This window comes from Eutrigla gurnardus (genome assembly GCF_963514095.1).
Source record: "Eutrigla gurnardus genome assembly, chromosome: 2".
Lineage (NCBI taxonomy): Eukaryota > Metazoa > Chordata > Actinopteri > Perciformes > Triglidae > Eutrigla > Eutrigla gurnardus.
Window position 1 is genome coordinate 29,445,834 of NC_139916.1, and position 21,545 is coordinate 29,467,378.

General features: G+C 42.1%; 1 protein-coding gene across 7 annotated transcripts in view; it reads left to right on the forward strand.

Annotated features, from left to right (window-relative positions):
- The window catches only part of LOC311023379 (dedicator of cytokinesis protein 3-like), a 229,237-nt gene that overhangs the window by 76,272 nt on the left and 131,420 nt on the right, over positions 1–21,545 (forward strand). For all 7 annotated transcript variants that reach the window (XM_084025179.1, XM_084025180.1, XM_084025178.1 and 4 more), the window contains exon 2: positions 12,662–12,745. In XM_084025179.1, the coding sequence (XP_083881305.1) occupies positions 12,662–12,745 (84 nt within the window). The remainder of the gene's footprint in view (positions 1–12,661; positions 12,746–21,545) is intronic.

Below are 21,545 nucleotides of genomic sequence, written 5' to 3' on the forward strand. Positions count from 1 at the left end.
ATGAACATGCCAATGTACTCTTTAAAAATGCCATCTCGTCGTTACCACCTCTAAACCCATGTCATGCTGATGATCTTGTAAACATCTTTAATTCCAAAATTCTGAATGTCATAGATGTCATTGCACCTGCTACGGTTAAAACAATTTCTGGTAAGCAAAAGGCACCCTGGAGAAAAGCTGCTGTTGTGACAGCCCAGAGAAGAGAGTGCAGGAAGGCTGAACGAATCTGGCGGAGTACTAAACTTCATATTCACCATGACATCTATAAAGAGAGCCTCCGGGCCTACAATTTAGTCTTAAAAAGTGCGAGAGAAACATACTTCTCCAATATCATAAACAACAACACTAATAAGGCGAAAACCCTATTTGCAACTGTTGAGAGACTGACCAACCCCCCAACACAAGTACCAGCTAAACTCCACTCCACGCAGAAATGCAATGAGTTTGCATTCTTTTATACTAATAAAATTGAAGGCATCAGACGCGCCATCAATATCTCAAACAAAAAAGTTGGATCACCACCCTGTTCAGGCAAAAGTAACACAGCAATGATGGCAAGCTTTAATGCCATAGACTCTAAAACTCTAGTGGAAACGGTGACAAATCTAAAATCATCCACCTGCTGCCTTGATGCTTTACCTACCAACTTTTTTAAGAATGTTTTTGACTGCCTATCAATAGACGTATTGCAAATAGTTAATAACTCCATTCAATCAGGCAATTTCCCAAACGCCTTCAAAACTGCAGTCATTAAACCTCTTCTAAAAAAGCGGAGCCTAGATGCCTCTATTATCAACAACTACAGACCAATTTCAAATCTACCCTTCATAAGTAAAATAATTGAGAAAGTTGTCCTCCAACAACTAAATCACTTCCTGGCTTCAACTGGCTGCCACAACAACTTCCAGTCAGGATTTCGACCTTTTCATAGCACCGAGACGGCCCTTAATAAAGTTGTAAATGACATCCGTCTTAACACAGACTCGGCAAAACTTCAATATTAATGCTATTAGACCTCAGTGCTGCATTTGACACTGTCGACCACAATACTCTTGGACAGGTTGGAAAACTGGGTGGGGGTCTCAGGCACAGTCTTAAGCTGGTTCAAGTCATATCTACAAGATAGGAACTATTTTGTTTCCATTGGCGACTTTGTATCAGAACCTACCAATGTAACGTGTGGAGTCCCCCAAGGTTCAATCTTGGGGCCGACTTTATTCAACATCTACATGCTCCCATTAGAAAAAATCATGCAAAATAATAACATTGACCACCATTGCTATGCCGATGACACCCAAATCTATGTAGCACTATCACCAAACGACTATCGCCCCATATATCTTCTGTGCCAGTGCATTGAGCAAGTCAAAGACTGGATGTGCCAAAACTTCCTACAACTAAATGAGGACAAAACTGAGATAATTGTTTTTGGTGCTAAAAAAGAAAGGTTTAAAGTAATTCAACACCTTCACTCTCTGTCCCTGAAAACCTCAAACAAAGCCAGAAATCTTGGGGTTATTATGGATTCTGATTTACATTTCGACAGTCACGTTAAATCAGTAACAAAATCAGCCTACTATCACCTGAAAAATGTAGCAAGACTTAAAGGGCTCATGTCAGCTCAAGACTTAGAAAAACTTGTACATGCCTTTATTACTAGTAGGCTAGACTACTGTAATGGTCTCCTTGCAGGTCTTCCGAAAAAAACTGTCAGGCAGCTACAGCTTGTTCAGAACGCTGCTGCTAGAGTTCTTACAAAGACCAAAAAATGTGAGCACATTACACCAATTCTTAAATCCTTACATTGGCTCCCTGTGTGTCAGAGGATTGATTTCAAAATCCTCCTGCTCACATATAAATCACTACATGGTCTAGGGCCGAAGTATATCACTGATATGCTCCCACTACATAAGCCTTTTAGACCACTAAGATCTTCTGAGACCAATCTGTTAGTGATTCCCAGAGTAAACAACAATCACGGGAGAGCATCATTTAGTCACTATGCAACAAATGGCTGGAATAAACTTCCTGAAGATGTAAGACTTGCCCCAACTCTGACCACTTTTAAAACTAGACTGAAAACTTTTATGTTCACCATAGCTTTCTGCTAAATCTTTTAATGTCTGCACTGTTTTTAATTATTGCAAATATGTTTTTATTCTCCTTATCTTTCTGTAATGCATTTTTAAATTTTCCTTTATTTTCTTTTAATTCTTCTATTTTTTTTCACTTTGTTGTATGACATGTCATGATGTGAAGCACTTTGAGTCTGCCTTGTGTATGAAATGTGCTATACAAATAAAGTTGCCTTGCCTTGCCTTGCCTTCTGTCATCAGGTTGTCAAGTGACGGAACTTGCACTTAACCTCCCCTAACGCATTAAAGGTGAGGAGAGGAACTCATTTGATTGGTGAAGATCTGAATCAGCTGTATTAATCCCAGTCCACGCCTCGTCTCCTCCTCGTCTCCCACTCACGCCTTCGTCTCCTCCCTCTTTCCCACTTGCGCGGGTGGGAGTGACGGGAGGCGTGCCTGTCTGCGCGAGCCTGCGCGAGCCTGCGCGGTGCACGAAACTTGCAAAGTCCAGGCGGACACACCCCGTCGGCGTGGCGCACGTGCGCTGCGCGCTGACTACGCCTAGTCTACGAAACTAGGGCCCAAAAAATCTTGTTGTGATGGACTACACAATCAACCAATCAGGGCTGCTCGTCTTTCACCACATGTGTGATGTCATCACTGCTCTGCTATTTCTCTCGGGCTGTTTTCTTTCCCAGAACGCTGGCTCTGGAGAGAACCTTTAACTTTTTGGACATGAAGGCCACTGTAGTTCTCTGACAAGCTTGCAAAACTGTGTTTTTTTTGTAAGGTTAAATGGCTTTACTGTTTGTACTTGTACAAACTTGTGTTTGTACTCACGTGAGGAGTCAGAGGAGTATTCAGTTGGTGGCAATCTGCAACCACACCACCAAATATCATCAAGTCCTACACACTGTCCCTTTAAGGTTTGAATTTGTCTACATTTTGGCTGTTTGTTGCTTCTGTTCTGAACGTCTGCAGGACGAGTTAGGTGCTTCAGTGCATTCTGCTCTGACCTCTGTGAGATCGCAAATATGTCACTATAGCTAACAGAGTGACACACAGATTCAGTACTAATGTGGACAGTTTGTAGATGGTTGATCCAGAGAGTGTTTCATTCCTGTTGTGTCTTTAGCCGCCTGCCATGTGTGTTTTATCAGCGTTTTATAGTGATGTCCAAATGAAGCTTCGTGAAGCTTTTTCTTTATTTTCTGAGCCCAATAGATGGCGCTCTCTGTTCAACAAAGGGTTGAAAGCAATGGAAATATATCGGCCTTCAACCCTTTGTTGAACAGAGAGCGCCATCTATTGGGCTCAGAAAATAAAGAAAATGCTTCACGAAGCTTCATTTGGACATCACTAGTGTTTTATTGTTTTATATCTGGGCCATAATGAGGTTGTTCCAGCTCATCATCCATCTGTCTACACCGCTCCGGCAACCACAATACACATTATCATGAAATAAGAAATGTGCTTTTTAACATATGACTGAGGTTTATTGGTCAGGGTGCAGGTGCAGCCACTGATCGGCTGAGACTTGTTCCAAACAGTTTGATCGGTGGTCTCTCTAAAGGCTGATGACTTTTCCAATTCTGAATTCAAACATTTCAATAATTTGTCTGCTTTCAAACCTGCTCTTTAATTTGAGATGTCTGGTGGGTGTGGAGCCACAGTCCATCCTGCTGAACACCGCAATTATCAATGTTTAGACGTAAATTCAACTATAAACTGATTGCATAACTGGTCAAAAAGGTCCTTTTTAACCATTGACAGCCCAAGGAATGTATATTCTTGTAATGATACAGTCAGGGTTTACAGTTTCAAAGCCTCAGAGGGGAGAACGTTCCCCTGACTGAGACTGTAGACTAAAATATATCCACGCCTTTGTTCAACTCAACATTTGCAAACCATTCCCTGTGAAGTTTGTTCGGTGAGGCATTTAATGAAAGATGACACGAAGCTGTTTCTTCACTGCGAGGAAGTGTGTTGATTTGTTTTTTCCCCGTTTGAGTCCTTTTTGGTCAAATTGGTGAAAACCTTGTTCTTTAGTGAGGTTGTAAGTGCTGTGCGCACAGAGCAGCACAGTGCAACACATCCTCCTTTAAATCATTTCAATTAGTGTCAGATGTCCTCTTCAGTTTGGTTCAGGTGGAACTAAATAAAATATTGAAAGAAACTTTGGAAGTCGCACCATAAATTCAATTATGCTGTCGGGGAAAATGACTCATTCAGGCGCCGCACAGATTCCTGCACACAACTCCACATCCATTATTTGCCCCTGCAGAGTCCCCAACACGTAGAGGCTGCAGGCTAAGTGGTGTGACTGGCCTAACAGATGTGAGTCATTTGGGAGAGCATCGAGCCAATCCGCTGGATAAACTGAATGCCGATGCCATCCGGAGACAGAGCGGCAGCGCTAATCCCCCGTGTTCACTTCCCCGCCACGTTTTGCTCCGGCTCTTCTCTCCGCCGCTTCCAGCTTCGTGAAGGTGCAGGAACAGGAAATCAGTTCTCACCACAGCGACTGTTAGGAATACAACTGAATGTGGTCAAGAGATGAGAAAGGAAACTTGTTTTGTTAGATCTTTTGGTAACACTTTCTATGAGGTCACGTATATAATGCATCAATTCTAAAGACACAGAACTGCTCTAATGTATCATAACACATTATAAATTCTAATGTAGTTCTAATGTATGTGTAACATCCAGGACTCAGATTCTTCTTTTAAACACCGGGCTCACGTGGACATGGAGGTATGAAGCGTTATTACTGATAATACATAATGTCCACCACTTATAATACTTAATAAACCTTGTTATAAGGTATAATATGTTGTACAGATTGTAAAGCCCTCTGAGGTTATATTTGTGATTGCGGGCTCTATAAATTGAATTAAATACATGCAATGTAGTCAAAGAAATGTAAAATCAGAATACAGGGTGATCCAGGTGTAAATAATATCTGACTGGCTGGAAGATGTGACATTTCAGCCACACCATGTTATCTATAGGTTTCCTGTACAGAGAAAGCATTAGGATCCTTTTTCATGATGGACACAAGAACTGACTATGACTGTGACTATGACTGTGACTGTGTAATGTCCAGAGCTGGTGATATTACATTTTGAAAAATACTATTTATGGTGGGGAGAAAAGACTATTTACTTAAACTTAACATTTGTTTTTTGCGTAACGTCATTTGAGCGACATGCAAATAAAATGAAAAATGAAATTTTGTGACTATATGGAAGATTTCTATATCAAACATATATATTCCTCCCATCAGTCATACAGCTCTAATCCTATATCTCCTGTTTTACTGTGTACTGAGAACTTCATGTTTTCGTTCACTAATGAAAGTTCATGACTACGTTGTTCAGCCGTTGTCATGGCGTCAGCCACCATCTCTGATCAGGTGTTCACACTGAGATAAGACAGAAGTCTTTGCTTCATCACAGTTCTACACTGAAACTTCTGGGTTGATTAAATGTTTCCAGCCAACAGTTCTATGAAAGTGAGTCTCTCTGTTCCGGACGTCGTTCAGATAAACACCGTTGTTTCTGAGAGTTTTCTCGTTGCTATTTTGAGAACAGAAAACCTGGTTTCATCAGGAGCAATGGTACGTTTCCGGCTATCAGGATCAACAAGTCACACATGAATCACCGCTGCAACAGATTAAACAGATTAAAATATTCATCATTCAGAGAGCCCCCTCTTCAATCACTCAACAGGATATTATACATGGGAAGAGACATTTGTAGAAAACTATATTATTGCTCATTCTGATCTCTAATCTGTCTTCTATACGCAGCAGTTCTATGTAGTCAAGGCTCAAGTTCAAAAGAAGGATGACAGTCACTGATCGCTGCTTGTGCTTTTAGGGGAGAAAGGTGAGAGCACATGACCTCACAGGACGGTACGACTAAGCACAAGATATCATTTATTGATGATAAATAGTAGGGGAGAGAATCACATTTTCATCAGGGGAATTTCCTTTGTGTATTGGTGCGCTGCGACCCCACCTGACCCGTCTGGACACACAAAGCAAGTCTCATTATCCTCCATTATGTTGTGGGTGTGACCTTTTATGTCGGTGTTTTCCAATATCACGCAGCCCTACTGCAAATAATGCAGTTTGTCAACATCTGTTTTAGGGAATACAGAAAGTTTTCACTCGCTTCATCTCACGCAATCACTTTTGTTGCAGCTAAATCGTTTGTCAGTGAAGCAGACAGAATGACCAACACTGTGATAAAAACCTGCCATGAGTGTTGTATCATGCACCTGACAAACTCAACTATGTATTCACATCTACACTGTTCAATCCTGCTGACTTTACACATGTCCAGAACTAACAGCACCATCTAGTGGACTCAAGAAGCAATTGTTACCAAAAGGTTTAACTTGTCTTTGCAATAGTAATAGTTTATGTAATAAAATATTAATACTTGGCATCCAGATATAGATACAATATTACCTAGGAAAGTACTGAGATACTAAGCTGTATTGAGTTTTTCTCCCAACCTGATGATTTTGGATGTGACATAGAATCCCCGATGTTTCAGGTGGATTTCCCACTTGAACGCAAAGCAAACTCTGCGGTTGTATCCATCTTTTTATTTCCACATTTCGTCCGAGATCAGGGCTAGAGGACAAGACTGAGTGAGGACAGACAGGGTCTCTGACAGACAGACGGGGTCTCTGGCAGACAGACGGGGTCTCTAACAGACAGATGGGGACAGGGTCTCTGACCAGGATGGAGTGACAGTGATGACAATGAACAAATGAGAGGGAGGGGGGGTGTCAGTGACAGAACGGTGATAATCCCACAGTGTGGCATTGATAACGGAGAGCTGGAGGAGCGTGACAGTGACAGAGAGACAGACGGTGGCAACGAGACAGAGACAGATGGAGACGGAGACAGACGATGGCAGACAGAGACAGATGCAAACAATCCGCTGACGTGAGGTGTGAGGTGTGTGTCCTCGCTGCCACGCTATCAGACGGCAATCTGCAGCAGACATATCTGCCTTCTCTACTATGTGATGGAACTATAAGGCCAAAAAAAATACATTTGAATATCCCAGCAGAGTTGTGTCGTTCCAGAAATCCTGACCGGGTTACAGAGGCAGACCCATGGACCTTGTCATGAGCAGTTTCATGGAGGAACTATTTTCTTTCTACCACACAGAAGGAACAACCCATTATCAAATAATGATGCTCATTTAGCGTTTGTATGTGACCAGGCACCTGCTGCATTATGGGTAGAGCAACGGATGGAGTATTTTTGTTGTTTATTTGTTTATTTCGGGCATGTCAATTAAATCGTCATCATCACACTTCATCTTTGTTAAAATAATACAATACACATGGCCGAAAGGGAAAGCGGGAGAAGCCAAAGCTTATCTAGTCCCGCCCCCATTACCCACAGGATAAAATCTTCATCATAATCTTTTCTTATAAAGAGGGACAGAGGTGTTCTAAAATAATCATATAAAAATGCCAATTAAAATCATGTCATTTTGTTTTTCACCTTGATTTAAAAGAAGCTACATATCATATTGTTTGTTACCTCCACGTTAATGCTATTTCTGAACTATGTCTAGTTATTTATTTAGTCTTCTTCTGTTTTCTGAGTATACGTTTAACAGAGAGAAGAGGGGAATGAGTGCTGAACAAGCCGTTCTATTTGATGCTTTGCAGTGAGAACTTGTTGGAAGGACGACTCATTGCTGCTCGGTCACCTAGCAACACGGAGCTATATGTTCTATGTGAAGTGGATATGGTGTTGAAATCCAAAGTTTGACTTTGGAGTATAACATTCTTGACTACCATACCAACATTAACAATATGGTCCTGTGGTGGTCCACAGGAACGGGCGGGACTTAACCCCTCTATTCAGAAATGCACACTTCCTGCATGATGTTGGCGTTGTTGTTGTAGTTTGCAGTCATTGTTATCCTACACTGTAAAATGCAATGCATTACTTTTACAGTAATTTCACAGTAATTTATTATAAATATTTCACAGTAATGTACTACTTATGTTTCACAATAATGTACTGTAAATATTTCACAGTAAAATACAATGCAACTACAGATATATACTGTAACTTCACAGTTGCCATGCCCATGGAATTACTGTGATATAGCAGTATGTAGCTGTATGTAAATTACAGTAATTTTTACTGTAAAAGTAATGCAACCCAGTAGCCAGTAATTTACTGTTAATTTACAATTTAAATAATACAGTAAAATATTGCAAACTTGACTCAACTGTGATTTTACCACACAAACATGCTTTGGATTTGCTAAATTAAAAGTAAAAACAAAGGAAACAAAGACAATACTCATTTTAAATTTTTAATAATTATAAAAACTATTTAACAATCAACAACTTGTGAACATATACAATATGAACATTCTGACATTAACTACGCAACAATTTCACATTTAAACTGACCAATCGAAGTCAACAAGCTTTCTTTGTAGAGTGCTCACATTTGGATTGATGGCTCCATGCTTCTTCTTCGACGTGGACCCATCTCTGGGTTAATGCCCAAGAAGCACCTGTAAACAATAAGCAAAGACAACCATGGATATAAGTTACTTCTCTGTGAGGCAAAGCTTCGCGGAGAAAAACAGCTTTGAAATGAGTTATTTGCTGCAGCTGGAGGCTAACGTTAGCTTGCTTTGACTTTCATGCTAATTCGCGGCAAAAACACAGCGTATTCTCGGTCGAATAACTCACACACTGTGCCTCCTAATGACATGTGGAGACCATTACACGAATGCACATGATTTGAACTTTTCAAAGATATACGTTACTTCTCTGTGAGGCAAAGCTTCGCGGAGAAAAACGGCTTTGAAATGACTTAACAGCCAAAAAAGTGGAGCATGAGTTACCTTGATCCAAAAGATCGTTCATTTACTAACTCACACAACTAATAGACAGTTGTGACAAGCTGTCTAATATTTTAGGCTAATGATGTTAACCTTACCTTTGAGTTCTTCTATGGTGTGTCGGGTCCAAACAGTATCCACCATTGAAGAGAACGGCATCGATCCACCAGTTTCCCTCTTCTTGATCCCACAATGCAGCACGGTTAAAGTTTTACAGTAATTTGTTGTGTTATCACAGAGGATGCTTTGAATATAGTATTTTACTGTGAAACAATACAGTAAAATGTTGTGTAATCCTGGTATCAGTTTTTTCACAGTAATGCACTGTGTCTTCATCGATTTCACAGTAAATTCTAAATTACAGTATCATATTGTGATTATTACAGTTAAAGCCTGTAAAGTGCTAATACAATAATTTATTGTGAAATATTACAGTTAAATATTGTTAAATCCTGGTAAAATTTTACAGTGTAACTTTTATATTATTATTGCAACTTCTGCCCAGAAATTCTCCCTGTGACAGTTTTCTTCTAACTTCTGCTGGAACGGACTAATGCATCTCATTTTGGGCCATTTCTATCTTAATGAATTCTATGAACATACAGCGCTGTGTTCAGCCTGTGAAGTGAAGTGTAAACCATCGGACTGAGAAAGTCATTTGGAAACATTATCATTACGGAGGGATTAGTCTGGATTTGTAACTATTAGACTGACAGCTGAACTGTATTTCCATAGTGACAGGGCCGACAGAGAGGAGGACTGTCAGGAGTCCTCGAGGAGCGTGACAGGACTCGGTCATGAAGTCGGCTTTGTATTAAGGTTGATTCACCACAGACTGACTGAATCAGCTGCTGTGAGCTCAGAGGGACGGTCTCCGGACACAAAGGGACAGTTGGAGACAAAGACAGGAGACATGCAGGGTTAAGATCTGGTTCTGTGTTCAGAACCAAGAGTTGAGTTGATGTAGTGTTCTGTGTGGATGTAGAAGGAGACAAACAGCTGAGGATGAAAGTTTGTTCTTGACTGGTTTCATCGTTCAAGTCTGTGTCCAGATACATGGGCTTCATCCTTCAGAGGCTGAATTACAAGACTCAACGCCACAGACTGAAAAGTCACCAGTTAACACGGTCACTCTTTACACTGAAACACCTGTTGCTCTGATCCTGTCTTCATTCTGGAAGATAGTTAAAACTCACTAAAATATATTGGAATCACTTTCCTTTGTTAAGAAAGAAATTGTAGTATAAAGATGCGGAGATGAGGGACAGATTGTGGCGAGGGATCGCCGAGGAGTTTGGGATCGGGGATGGACTGCAGCCTGTTCAGGTCTGGTGGATCGCGGAGATGTGGGGTGCTGGTAGTGCTGCAACCTGGTCCTGAAGTCCACCTGGATCCGATCGGGATCGTTGAAAATAAAAATAGCAGTGAGGACGATGTAGTGATCGTCTCATTATTGAAAATTATTTTTTTCTCAAGAAATGAGATGGGCACGGAATCCCCCTCTTGCTGGAGGACTCGTTGGTTTTGTAAATTTTCGCAACGAATATGTATTAAAAAAATAATTATCCTGGTAATTTCTCTGCGTGAGACTTAAAAGCCGTTGGCGGAATCTGACACGTATTAATTATGCGTCAGGACAACGTCATCAACGGCGCCGAAAGAAATCCCCCGAGTAGTGTCCGAAAGTGTTTTTTCATTTTGCCTTTGAGTCCACTATATAGTGCCCTCCATAGAACTCCCCTATATAGGGAGTAGGGAATGATTTCGGACACAGTATAAAATCCCACTCGTTCGGCGTGTTATGGAAGCGTTGTGATTGGATACGTAACAGCGAATCAGAATTGAGCTTCTCCAAGTCTCTGATTGGTTGCTGTGGTGGCACATTTGTAACGCTGTGCCAGGTTGAGCGAGCGTAAAGACAAAGTTGAGCGTGCACAGAAGGGACAGATTGAGAGCGCGCGTGCAGCGGTCTGCAGCGCAGCGAGCAAGAGTTTGAGAGAGGGCATGAGTAAAACTGAGTGAGAGTAATATATTTTTGCCTGCTCAAATGACATTATGTTTTGCTCGCGTATCATTTCTCTTCAAAATATCATTTCTGTGCTCGCAAAATGTATTTTTCTGCGCTCAAAATCTCACATTGCTCCTTCATGAATGTGGTACAAATATAACGCCATAAAAAGACAAGACATTTTAGACTTTGGGCCCTAGTTTCGTAGACCAGGCGCAGTCAGCTTTCAGCGCACCTGCGCCGCGCCGACGGGGTGTGTCCGCCTGGACTTTGCAAGTTTCGTGCACCGCGCAGGCTCGCGCAGGCACACCTCCCGTCTCGCCCACCGGCGCAAGTGGGAAAGAGGGAGGAGAAGAAGGCGTGAGTGGGAGACGAGGAGGAGACGAGGCGTGGACTGGGATTAACACAGCCGATTCAGATCTTCACCAATCAAATGAGCTCCTCTCCTCTCCTTTAATGCGTTAGGGGAGGTTCAGTGCAAGTTCCGTCACTTGACAACCCGATGACAGAAGCAGCGCCGCCGCTCCCACCACGCTCATCACGCGCTGTGCGCGCGTATCATAATAATAACAATGCCCATATTATAAAAAACAGGAGAGAGAGAGGGAGATGTTTTGGTCCGAGAGGCTGAGTTTCCGTTACGCGTGCCATCCGCCTTTGATCTGACGTCAGATGTGACGGGACAATCTATATAGATATAAATTCACGTGTTGATTCAATCAGTTGCATTAAATAGTGTTTGTTGTGATTATTTATTGCATTTAAATGTGCCTGGAACTGTGGAAACCTGCCTGTGAGGTCTCGGTGACGTGTGCGCACTGCACGCCGTCAGCCAAACTTCCACTCCGCCAGCTGTGATTCGCCTTGAATGAATGGACTTTATTTACGCCTTGCGCCTTGCGCCGAAAGTAGACCAGGTTGGAGCTGGCGAACTTTCAGCGCAGTCTCGGCGAGGCTTTTTTCTACGAAACTTCCGCTATGCAAAGCTGAATCTGTGACGCCTCCCCCTGCTGCGCCGCCACACCCATCTTGGCGCAGGCGATCCACCAAACTGCCAAACTGACGGTGCGCAAGGCTGCGCGGGTCGAAACTTGCATTGCGCCGGCTCCGCCACCCTGCGCCGCCCTGTGCTGCGCCACGAAACTAGGGCCCTTTATCTTTACCTATATCAAAATAATAATAATCATGAAAAATCAAATAACAGCCAAGTTCATCAGTCTATCCATATTATATTGAAAATTACTTTGATACACTTGCTGATTTCTTTTGAATCATTCACATTTGGCTGGCTGGCTAATAACACATTTTTGTTTTTGCTTCACCCAGACTTTAAAGGTCCACCAGAAGGGCATCTTACATGAAATGAAATTTGAATATAAATCAAATATATGTTGATGTCATTGAGCTCTGTCTGTTGTGCTGGGTGCAGTCATGAGGATGAGAACATCAACACTGACTGTGTCATGCTGCTGACGTTCACGGCTGTGGACTCACGTGGGTCATTGTGTCATCGGTTTGTGATCTCTGCTGAAGATGAAAGTGATACTGAATGATCTGAAGAATCAAATCTGTACATGTCTAGATTCATGGAATAATTAGTTGCTGCTATTAGGAAAGCAAACTTATTGCAAACTCAGATTTTCACCATCTTTTGTTGTGTCTCTGTCTGTCCACAGTGATCTGCAGCTTCCGGGGCTCAGTGACTCAGGGTTTGGCTCTGGAGGTGGGAGAGACCGTTCAGATTCTGGAAAAATGTGAAGGTAAGAGATGATGAGCACACGGTGGGGGTTTGATCCGGTAACGATGAGCTGAAGCAGCAGCAAACATCCTGCAGGCTAACACATGACTGTCACAACTTAACGTTAGAATAAAGAACAGGAGGGAAGTGAATGTGGATCTTGAGGCCAACACAGTGAACAACTGGATCCCATCAGCCATCTGCACGGATGGAACATGTATGTCATCAATTAGACTGAAACTACATTGTGATTTTACTAGTTTTAAAGTGTGTCGTGCAAAAAAAGCTAAATTCCCAACACAAACAAGTTACTATGGCTTATGCACAATGCAAATGAATGTTTGCATTGTGCTGCTTCTTGTTCATGATCAATACAGTACATTTGAAATCACGACTCCTTCATCAGTCTGCAATAGTCTTGTAGTGGCCAAACTGTACGTGGTTGAAGTTTAAATATTTATTGTTGAATAGTTTAATGAGCTTCATTCCAACTGATTTACATGGGCAGGGAGGGAAGCCAGTCAGTACACACCAACGCGTCCGCCCGACCCTGCATAGATACTGCCTAGATACTGGTTTGGCTGTGGATCTCAGAGTGGAGCAGGGCCAGTTACAAACAAAGTATGATTTTGGCTGATATTGTAGTCCTGTTTCCAACAAAATTATTTTTCCAAACTAAACTTCGGGAAATGGATTTGTTTCCACAACAAAGGGGAACAGTTTGAAACATGTGGTTAAAAAAACACAAAACAAAACAAAAAAGTACAAAGTTAGGTTAAGGCTACAAAACTCCTTGGTTAGGTTTAGTATAAAACATCATGTGTTTGGAACACAACTAAACTACTTGGTTGTAACGGGACACTAACATCAGTCTCCTGAGTGAAAGTCCTGTTTGTGACCCGTCCACCACCCAGACCTCCACACGGGCGTTCCGTGCAGGTTTTAGTCTGTTTACGTCCAACATATTATAACCACATGTTTGGGTGGAGAGAATGGAGAGCTTTGGGGATGTCTGTGTGCTCCATATATTGTTGGAGCATCGACATTATGATGTGAGCACGCTCAATAATCATGTCGCTGGATATGATGCTGGGAAATTCAGTCAAACACATGAGGAGGCTTCAAAAACACCGTAGTCCACAAACCAATGGGTGACGTGATGATGACCCCGTTGATTCCTCATATACAGTATATGGCCGGACTGTTCAACTGACAGCCTGCCGGGAAAACAAAAATAAAAACAAATCCTGCAAATAATGGATATTCTGCCACAATAAATCTCGCTTTTTCTCCCACAGTGACAAAGAAATGCATAACTGATAAAGTTGTGGTATGAAGCAAAGCTTTTTTTGACATCTGGATATCTCCATCTTGTTCTACATCTGATGTAGATCTCCATCTATTTCTAGTATCAGTATGAGGGCAGACGAGGAGAAGCATCCAGTTATTCAGACCATCAGGGTGAAAGTGAGAAATACACACAAATCTATTGTACTGTAATTCAGTTCCATGTTGATCAGAATCATCTCATTCAGCGTCTCTCTCCTCTTCCACTGTATGCAGGAGTGACAGTGGGTTACTATGGTTACGCTCTGTGTCTCTGTCTCTCAGAAACTTTCTGTCAATCATTCTTGATGCGTACGTGGTTTTTAAAGCAGCCTTAATCTAACTTATCAAGACTAGGATGTTTCTTCACTTCATGCAAAAATTCAGCTGTATTATTATTATTATTATGCTTTATTATCTATGTTTTCAAGAGAAATGTGTGTCATATCTGGAGTCAATGTAAGAAATTCTACCCAATAAATACAAATTAGCAAACAGGGAAAAAGGTGTTAATTGGGGGTCATGGATAATGTCTGGCCCCCAGTCCCTGGGCTTTCTGAAAGTGTGGCCCCCTGAACACATAGTTGAACAGCTCTGGTCGATGGTGTAAACTGGAGACTCATATGGATGTGAGCTAAAACATACTGCGGTAAGACTTTACATTAAGTAGACACTCATCAGCATTAATTGATGTTTAACTAATGCCCAGTTCATCCTGAGTTCATGTAGAACTCATGTAAGACTCATGGAGGACTCAGCCATGAATGAATGGTTACCCCATCACTAACTAATGAAAAGTTAGTCTTAATTAGTGACAGAGTCAATCATGAGAATATATAATGTAAATGTAAATGTAAATGTAAATGTAATGTAAGTCATACTTCATATATTAACTCAAACATGTGTCCTAAAATGTATTGATGTATGACTTAGGTTATAGATTCGTCTGTAATTAAGACTTTTGATTCAGTTTTCATTCAGTCTTACATGAGTTCTACATTAACTGAGGAAGAACTGAGCATTAGTTAAGCATTAATTAATGCTGATGAGTGTCTACTTCATGTAAAGTCTGACCCATACTGCTTATATTTACTAAAACTAGTCCTTGCCTGTGTTTGAGTCCTCCTTCATCTGAACGGTCATATGTAGGTGGACATAGTCAGCAATCAGAACGGCATTGTGCTGTCCATGTCCCAGATTTTCATGAAGACACCAGATAGAAAGACTTCCACTAATGCTGCCGAGGCTGCGTTCTCAAAAACACACCCAGTAAACACAAAGTCTGACTCCATGCTGCATCCACAGCTCTCTGGAATAATGAGTGCAAATAGGCTGTAATAGCTGAGCGCAGGCCTGGACGGCAGCCCAACTTATTAACCGACGCTGCTCCCGTTTCTGTTTCCACTGTGACTCCCAGAAATTAGCAACTCAATCCAGGATGCATCCGAAGCCAGGAAGTGTTGTCTTTTTGCAGATAATAAGTGTGTGCTCCATTAGCCAGGGCCGGGTCGGCTGCTAGGATCGATCCAGCGCCGGGGGCTGAGTCAACCTTTCCTTCCCTGGGGAGGGGAGAGGCAGAGAAGGGGCGAGGGAGAAGAGTTGACTTTAATATCTGCAGCCTCGTACTCAACCCCAATCTGACTCCACGTCAGCCAATCAGCAATGTCATTTGCCCTTGTTATGAAATGCAACTCCTCCAGCGAGGAACGTCGGCTATTATCACAAACTGGCAACGCAGCTTTACCACACAGCGATTATCAGGGCAAGCCGGGGCTAACTTTTGTCCAACGTCCCTGTGGCAGTTTCCAGATTCCCCCCTGCGTCTGTTATTATCTGAACATGCAAATACATCTTTAGAAAATAGCCTCCAAACAGCCAAACAATGGCTGGCAAGTAGCACGGGACAGATATTTATGAGAGAATGGTTCTTTGTGTGATTGGAAGTTATTTAAACTGAGGTAAACATTTATTTTTTGCAAAAAAATCTCCAGTCATGCTGACTACTTTTCCCATCATTTATCTACACTTCTGGATGGCCAGTGGGTGTGTGTGTGTGTGTGTGTGTGTGTGTGTGTGTGTGTGTGTGTGTGTGTGTGTGTGTGTGTGTGTGTTACCCATTGTGGGGACATACATCAGTGTCATTGTGGGGACCTAACATTCTTCTGTGGACAAAATGAATGTCCCCATAATGTAAATCTTTACATTTCAGGACTTTCAATACTTGTTTGGTTAGGTAATAGTTTGGGTTCAGGGTCCTGGTGGGGTTCAGGTGCACCGACCTATAGAGGTGACTGTGGGTACACTATAGCTGGAGTTAAAAAGAGAGTTGGGAAACATTCTGAAGAATAAAAAGGTAAAGGTTATAACATGGGTAGGTAGACCCAATAACTCCAACCATTAAGTGCTTGTGATATGTTGGTGCAAAGAAAGGAAATGCTGTGCTGTTGTATTTTAAATAGAAGTATCAAAATGTAATATTTAATGTCATCAAGACGATTAAATAAATACATGAGGTGAAATACAGTGTTCTACAGTAACAGCAGTGTATAAGATGCTAGGTAAAAAATAAGTGGCTTCCCCTGCCCTCTTGCACTGTGGCTAACACTTCACTGGCTGCACTAACATTTCCTCCCCAGACACAAACTCAATGACTATAATGACGATGATGTGGAGGCGGCAGCCAGGCTGCCGGGAACGCCATCCCCGAGTTCCACTCTTGAAATATAGATTAGAGACATAACACTTGAGAAAGCATTAGACCTCGATTAAGGCCGTAGCAGTAATTTAAAGTATGAGATTTTGACTGTTAGTACTGTCAGTGTTACTGAAGAGCCCGTAGTCACGGCGATGAACAGCCTCTCATTATGCTGGTCAGGCTTTTCTGCTGCTGTTGAGGATGTCCAGGAGAGAGCTTTAAATACTCAACAGCCTGGCAGAGAAGAGGCCGCACACATCAGTCATTACGGGAGTGAACTTGATGGATAATGTTCTTTATTTAGTTGTCGTAAACACAGTGAGACGCACGTCTGCAGTCTTTTTGAATTAAATGTGTTTAATGAGATTGAATTCCTGGACTGTAGGTCAAAGTAAAGGGGTGTGATGTATGTGCCATCTGGGAGGCGCTACAGAGTACTAAAGAACGGCACTCCCAGGCTCCAAGACCATTCACAGAGCCATCATCCAACTAAACTCCACCATGAAATGACTGTCTAATAGTCCACCTGATTCCTTGAAACTGCATACTTTTTTTATCATGCTGATTTTTGGAGATGCACAGGTCATCTCATAAAATGTGCAATGACAACAAAGCCATTCTATTCTATCCATTAAAACTACTAAATCGCTAAATCATACTATATAGACTATTGTTGCAATGCAGCAGTTTGCCTTAATCACAAATTATGTTTGAATTCTTCCTCTTTTCACAGACGTTTAATGAATGTTTCAGAAATAACTGAGTATCACTCATTATTATTACTATTATTATTATTATTAGCAGCAGTAGTAGTAGTAGTTTATAAATTTATTCAACAAATGTTTGAAGGGGGAGCCAAAGCATGTAACATCCCCATCCTAAGTTACTGAACAATGAAAGAGCAAAGAAAAAAAGTTAACCCAAAAGTACACCCTCTTATCAGGTTACATTTTTTTTAAAGAGCGTGACAAGGCATCAGCCAGAACATTATCCCTGCCACGGATATGTTTGATCTCCACATTGAAGCCCTGCAGTTAATGAGGATTATGGTCTGTGACAAAAACAGGAACACTAGATGAGCCAACATAGACTTCACAATGCTCTAGAGCCATGACAAGTGCCAAAGCATCCTTCTCAATGGTGGAGTACCACTTTTGATGGCAATTCAGTTTCTTTGAGAATTAAGAAACTGGAGAGACCGTCGGTCACATCCACTTACAGCTGAGCAACCCACTTTTCACAAACCTGTTAACAAAGATTCAACTTTCTCTCCAGCAGCTTCCAACAAAGGAGACAAAGTAGCATTTTCTTTTTGTCCAGAAATCAACTGGACAAAATGCTCAACCTCAGACAAAATACCTACTCCTGAGTCTTTACACTCTGAATCTGAACACAAAGGGCCCTAGTTTCGTGGTGCAGCGCAGGGTGGCGCAGGGTGGCGGAGCCGGCGTAATGCAAGTTTCGACCCGCGCAGCCTTGCGCACGGTCAGTTTGGCAGTTTGGTGGATCGCCTGCGCCAAGATGGCCGTGGCGGCGCAGCAGGGGGAGGCATCACAGATTCAGCTTGGTGCAGCGGAAGTTTCGTGGCAAAAAGCCTCGCCGAAACTTCGCCAAAAGCCCGCCAGCTCCAACCTAGTCTACTCTTGGCGTAAGGCGCAAGGCGCAAATAAAGTCCATTCATTCAAGGCGAATCACAGCTGGCGGAGTGGCAAATGCAATAAATAATCACAACAAACACTATTTAATGCAACTAATTGAATCAACACGTGAATTTATATCTATATAGGTTGTCCCGTCACATCTGACGTCAGATCAAAGGCGGATTTCACGCGTAACGGAAACTCAGCCTCTCGGACCAAAACATCTCCCTCTCTCTCTCTCCTGTTTTTTATAATATCGGCATTGTTATTATTATTATATGCACGCACAGCGCGTGATGCGCGTGGTGGGAGCGGCGGCGCTGCTTCTGTCATCGGGTTGTCAAGTGACGGAACTTGCACTGAACCTCCCCTAACCCATTAAAGGAGAGGAGAGGAGCTCATTTGATTGGTGAAGATCTGAATCGGCTCTATTAATCCCAGTCCACGCCTCGTCTCCTCCTCGTCTCCTACTCACGCCTTCTTCTCCTCCCTCTTTCCCACTTGCGTGGGTGGGCGAGACGGGAGGCGTGCCTGCGCGAGCCTGCGCGAAACAAAAAAATACAGCAACATAAACACACAGTCTTTTAATGTAGGCAGCGCATTGCTGCCGTGACGGGCTGCTCGTCCCGTCACAGACCTTTAACGAGTAACTGCACATGCTGCAAAAACGTTGGGAAACTTTTGAGCAAGCTCATCTGGAAACTGCCTAACAGGGATTAGCGTAATTTAGGACTAACCAGCACTTTGACCCCAGCTAAATCATTCCCATTAAAAAGGCAACCACTTTAATTGGGAAACAAGTGCACACCCCGACAGCAACCTCCCCTGAGACAAGGTCAGACTCCATAAAGACTTTTTCAGTCTACGAAACTTCTGTCGATACACTTCTGATACCATGTATAGCAGCTTTAACTTCATTAAAATCAAGACTAATTTCTACTGGAAGTGACAAGTACATATTCTGCACTTTACTACTCAAAACACATTGCAGCTACAAAGACCACACATTTCTCGGCCACTTAAGAGTAGAACACCCAAGATGAAATATTTGTCAATATTGCTTTCATTGAAAGGAGGAACTAAACGGATGTTTCTCCTGACATCAAAATCTGTGGCTCTTGTAGCAACTTAAGAAGCAATATCAAGCTCTAACTCGCGCATGGGTATTAGTGTGTGTTGATCAAGCATTTTAGTTTCAAGATCATTCAAATACTAGTTATTTTTCTTTCAAAGCTAAACGCTGTAGTTGAACTTCCAGTTCTTTAAGTCTTACTGCTTCATCCATAGACTGAATTGACCATTCAGGAGTTTTGGGAGTACTGTGTAACTGTGGCAAAATACTTTTATCCACTAAGGTAGCAAGTAACTCAGCCTTAACAAACTGCTTCTTAGATTGTTTGGTAACAGCTACCTCATAGTGATCAGCAATTAACAACAGATTAGCTTTCGTCCATCGATAAAACTCCTACAGGGTAGGACATTCAACAAACTCTGCCAATTTAAACTCCATATCTACCAAATAGCACAGTTCACAGTACAGCAGAAACAATTAATCGCCAAAAAAAACAAAACTGTGTTCAAAAAGTTACCAACACACTGAAAGTAACACCACAGCACAGCTGGCTACAAACAAACCACAAATACATCAAATTCAACACTCTTTCCTTTAGAACTCGTCAGATGAGCACTGAAAACCGTGTCCATTTAACTCTTATTCTCCTTCTTCAGCCAGAACTATCAACCACTATTTTCTACATTTTCAAGAGAACAACTCTCAAAAGGTAGCTAGAAGGCATGAAGATGGAAACGTAGCTGTGTGTCAGGCAACCTGATATCTAACAGTGTCCTGATGCTTCTAATCAAGTGTTCTGTCTTTGTTGCTATGGCAACCGATAGAGTAACTATGGAGATAGTTAGCATGCTTGTCCTTGGCCTGCTTTCTATGAATATTTGCACAGTATACTGATGTTTAGTCCGATCAGTCGATACCTGTTGGCGTTGTTGAAATGGGGTGCTGATCTGAGAGCAGCTCACACCTCTATTGAATCACTGTCACAATCCTAATGAGAACGGTCTCCTTGGGTGCTATTACTGCATCAACAAGCAATTCCCCTTTTCATCATCTAGCTTGCGGCGCGCTCTGCAGGGACAAGAAGCATCACTTAAGGCTCATATTTGGCTGATTTGAAACCTGCATCTATTGAATAAATTCATAATGAGTTCCGTCTGAACCGGCATCAGCTTGATAGGAGTGTCTCCTCGAGTTGTGCTTTCCACTTTGAGATGATTCACAGAGATTATTATTTTGAATTTGATAACACTGTAAAAAGATTATTGTAATAAGCGCTTAGTGAGCTGTTTGGACACGGGAGGCAAGATGATTACTCTTCTACAGAGAACGGCTCTGCGATGACGGAGAAATGAGATACAACACCTGCTCTGTCAGCTCTGTCTCTCACTAATGGAGAGTAATCATGCATGAATGAATGTATTTCCTTTAACTTATTATGATTTTGAACTCACTCAGCTACAGTTCACTCATTCAACCCTGACAAACAGGCCAGACTCTTGTCCCACCCCAGTCGGATTTCCATATAGATGAGAGGCTGGGGAGTAAACACAGCCGCCTTTACGCGGGTGATAAATGTGTCTTGATTGGTTATTAAGTAAGCAGCCAATTAAGCCGTCTTCTCCATATTCATATCAGATTATAGGAACGGCTGAGAAATGGATCTTGTGATTCTGCAAGAAGATAAAAATAAAAAATTGCATCCTGGTTGATGCAGCATCATTGTTGTTATCTGTCTGTGGAACGTTTCTGTAATAATAGGTCATGATTGATTAACTTATTTAATGTTTGGTGATAGGTGCCATTACTTTACAATTCTTTAGGATATTTCCAAAAATTCTTTATAGAAAAATGTGTTTGTTATGAGGACAAGGTGGACATTATGGACCCTAGTTTCGTAGACTAGGCATAGTCAGCACCAGGCGATCCACCAAACTGCCAAACTGACCTTGCGCAAGGCTGCGCGGGTCGAAACTTGCATTACGCCGGCTCCGCCACCCTGCGCTGCGCCACGAAACTAGGGCCCTGTGTCAGAATATTGTAAAAGATTGGCTTTCTAGCAGCATTGTGGTTGTCTATGAAGGTATCATCT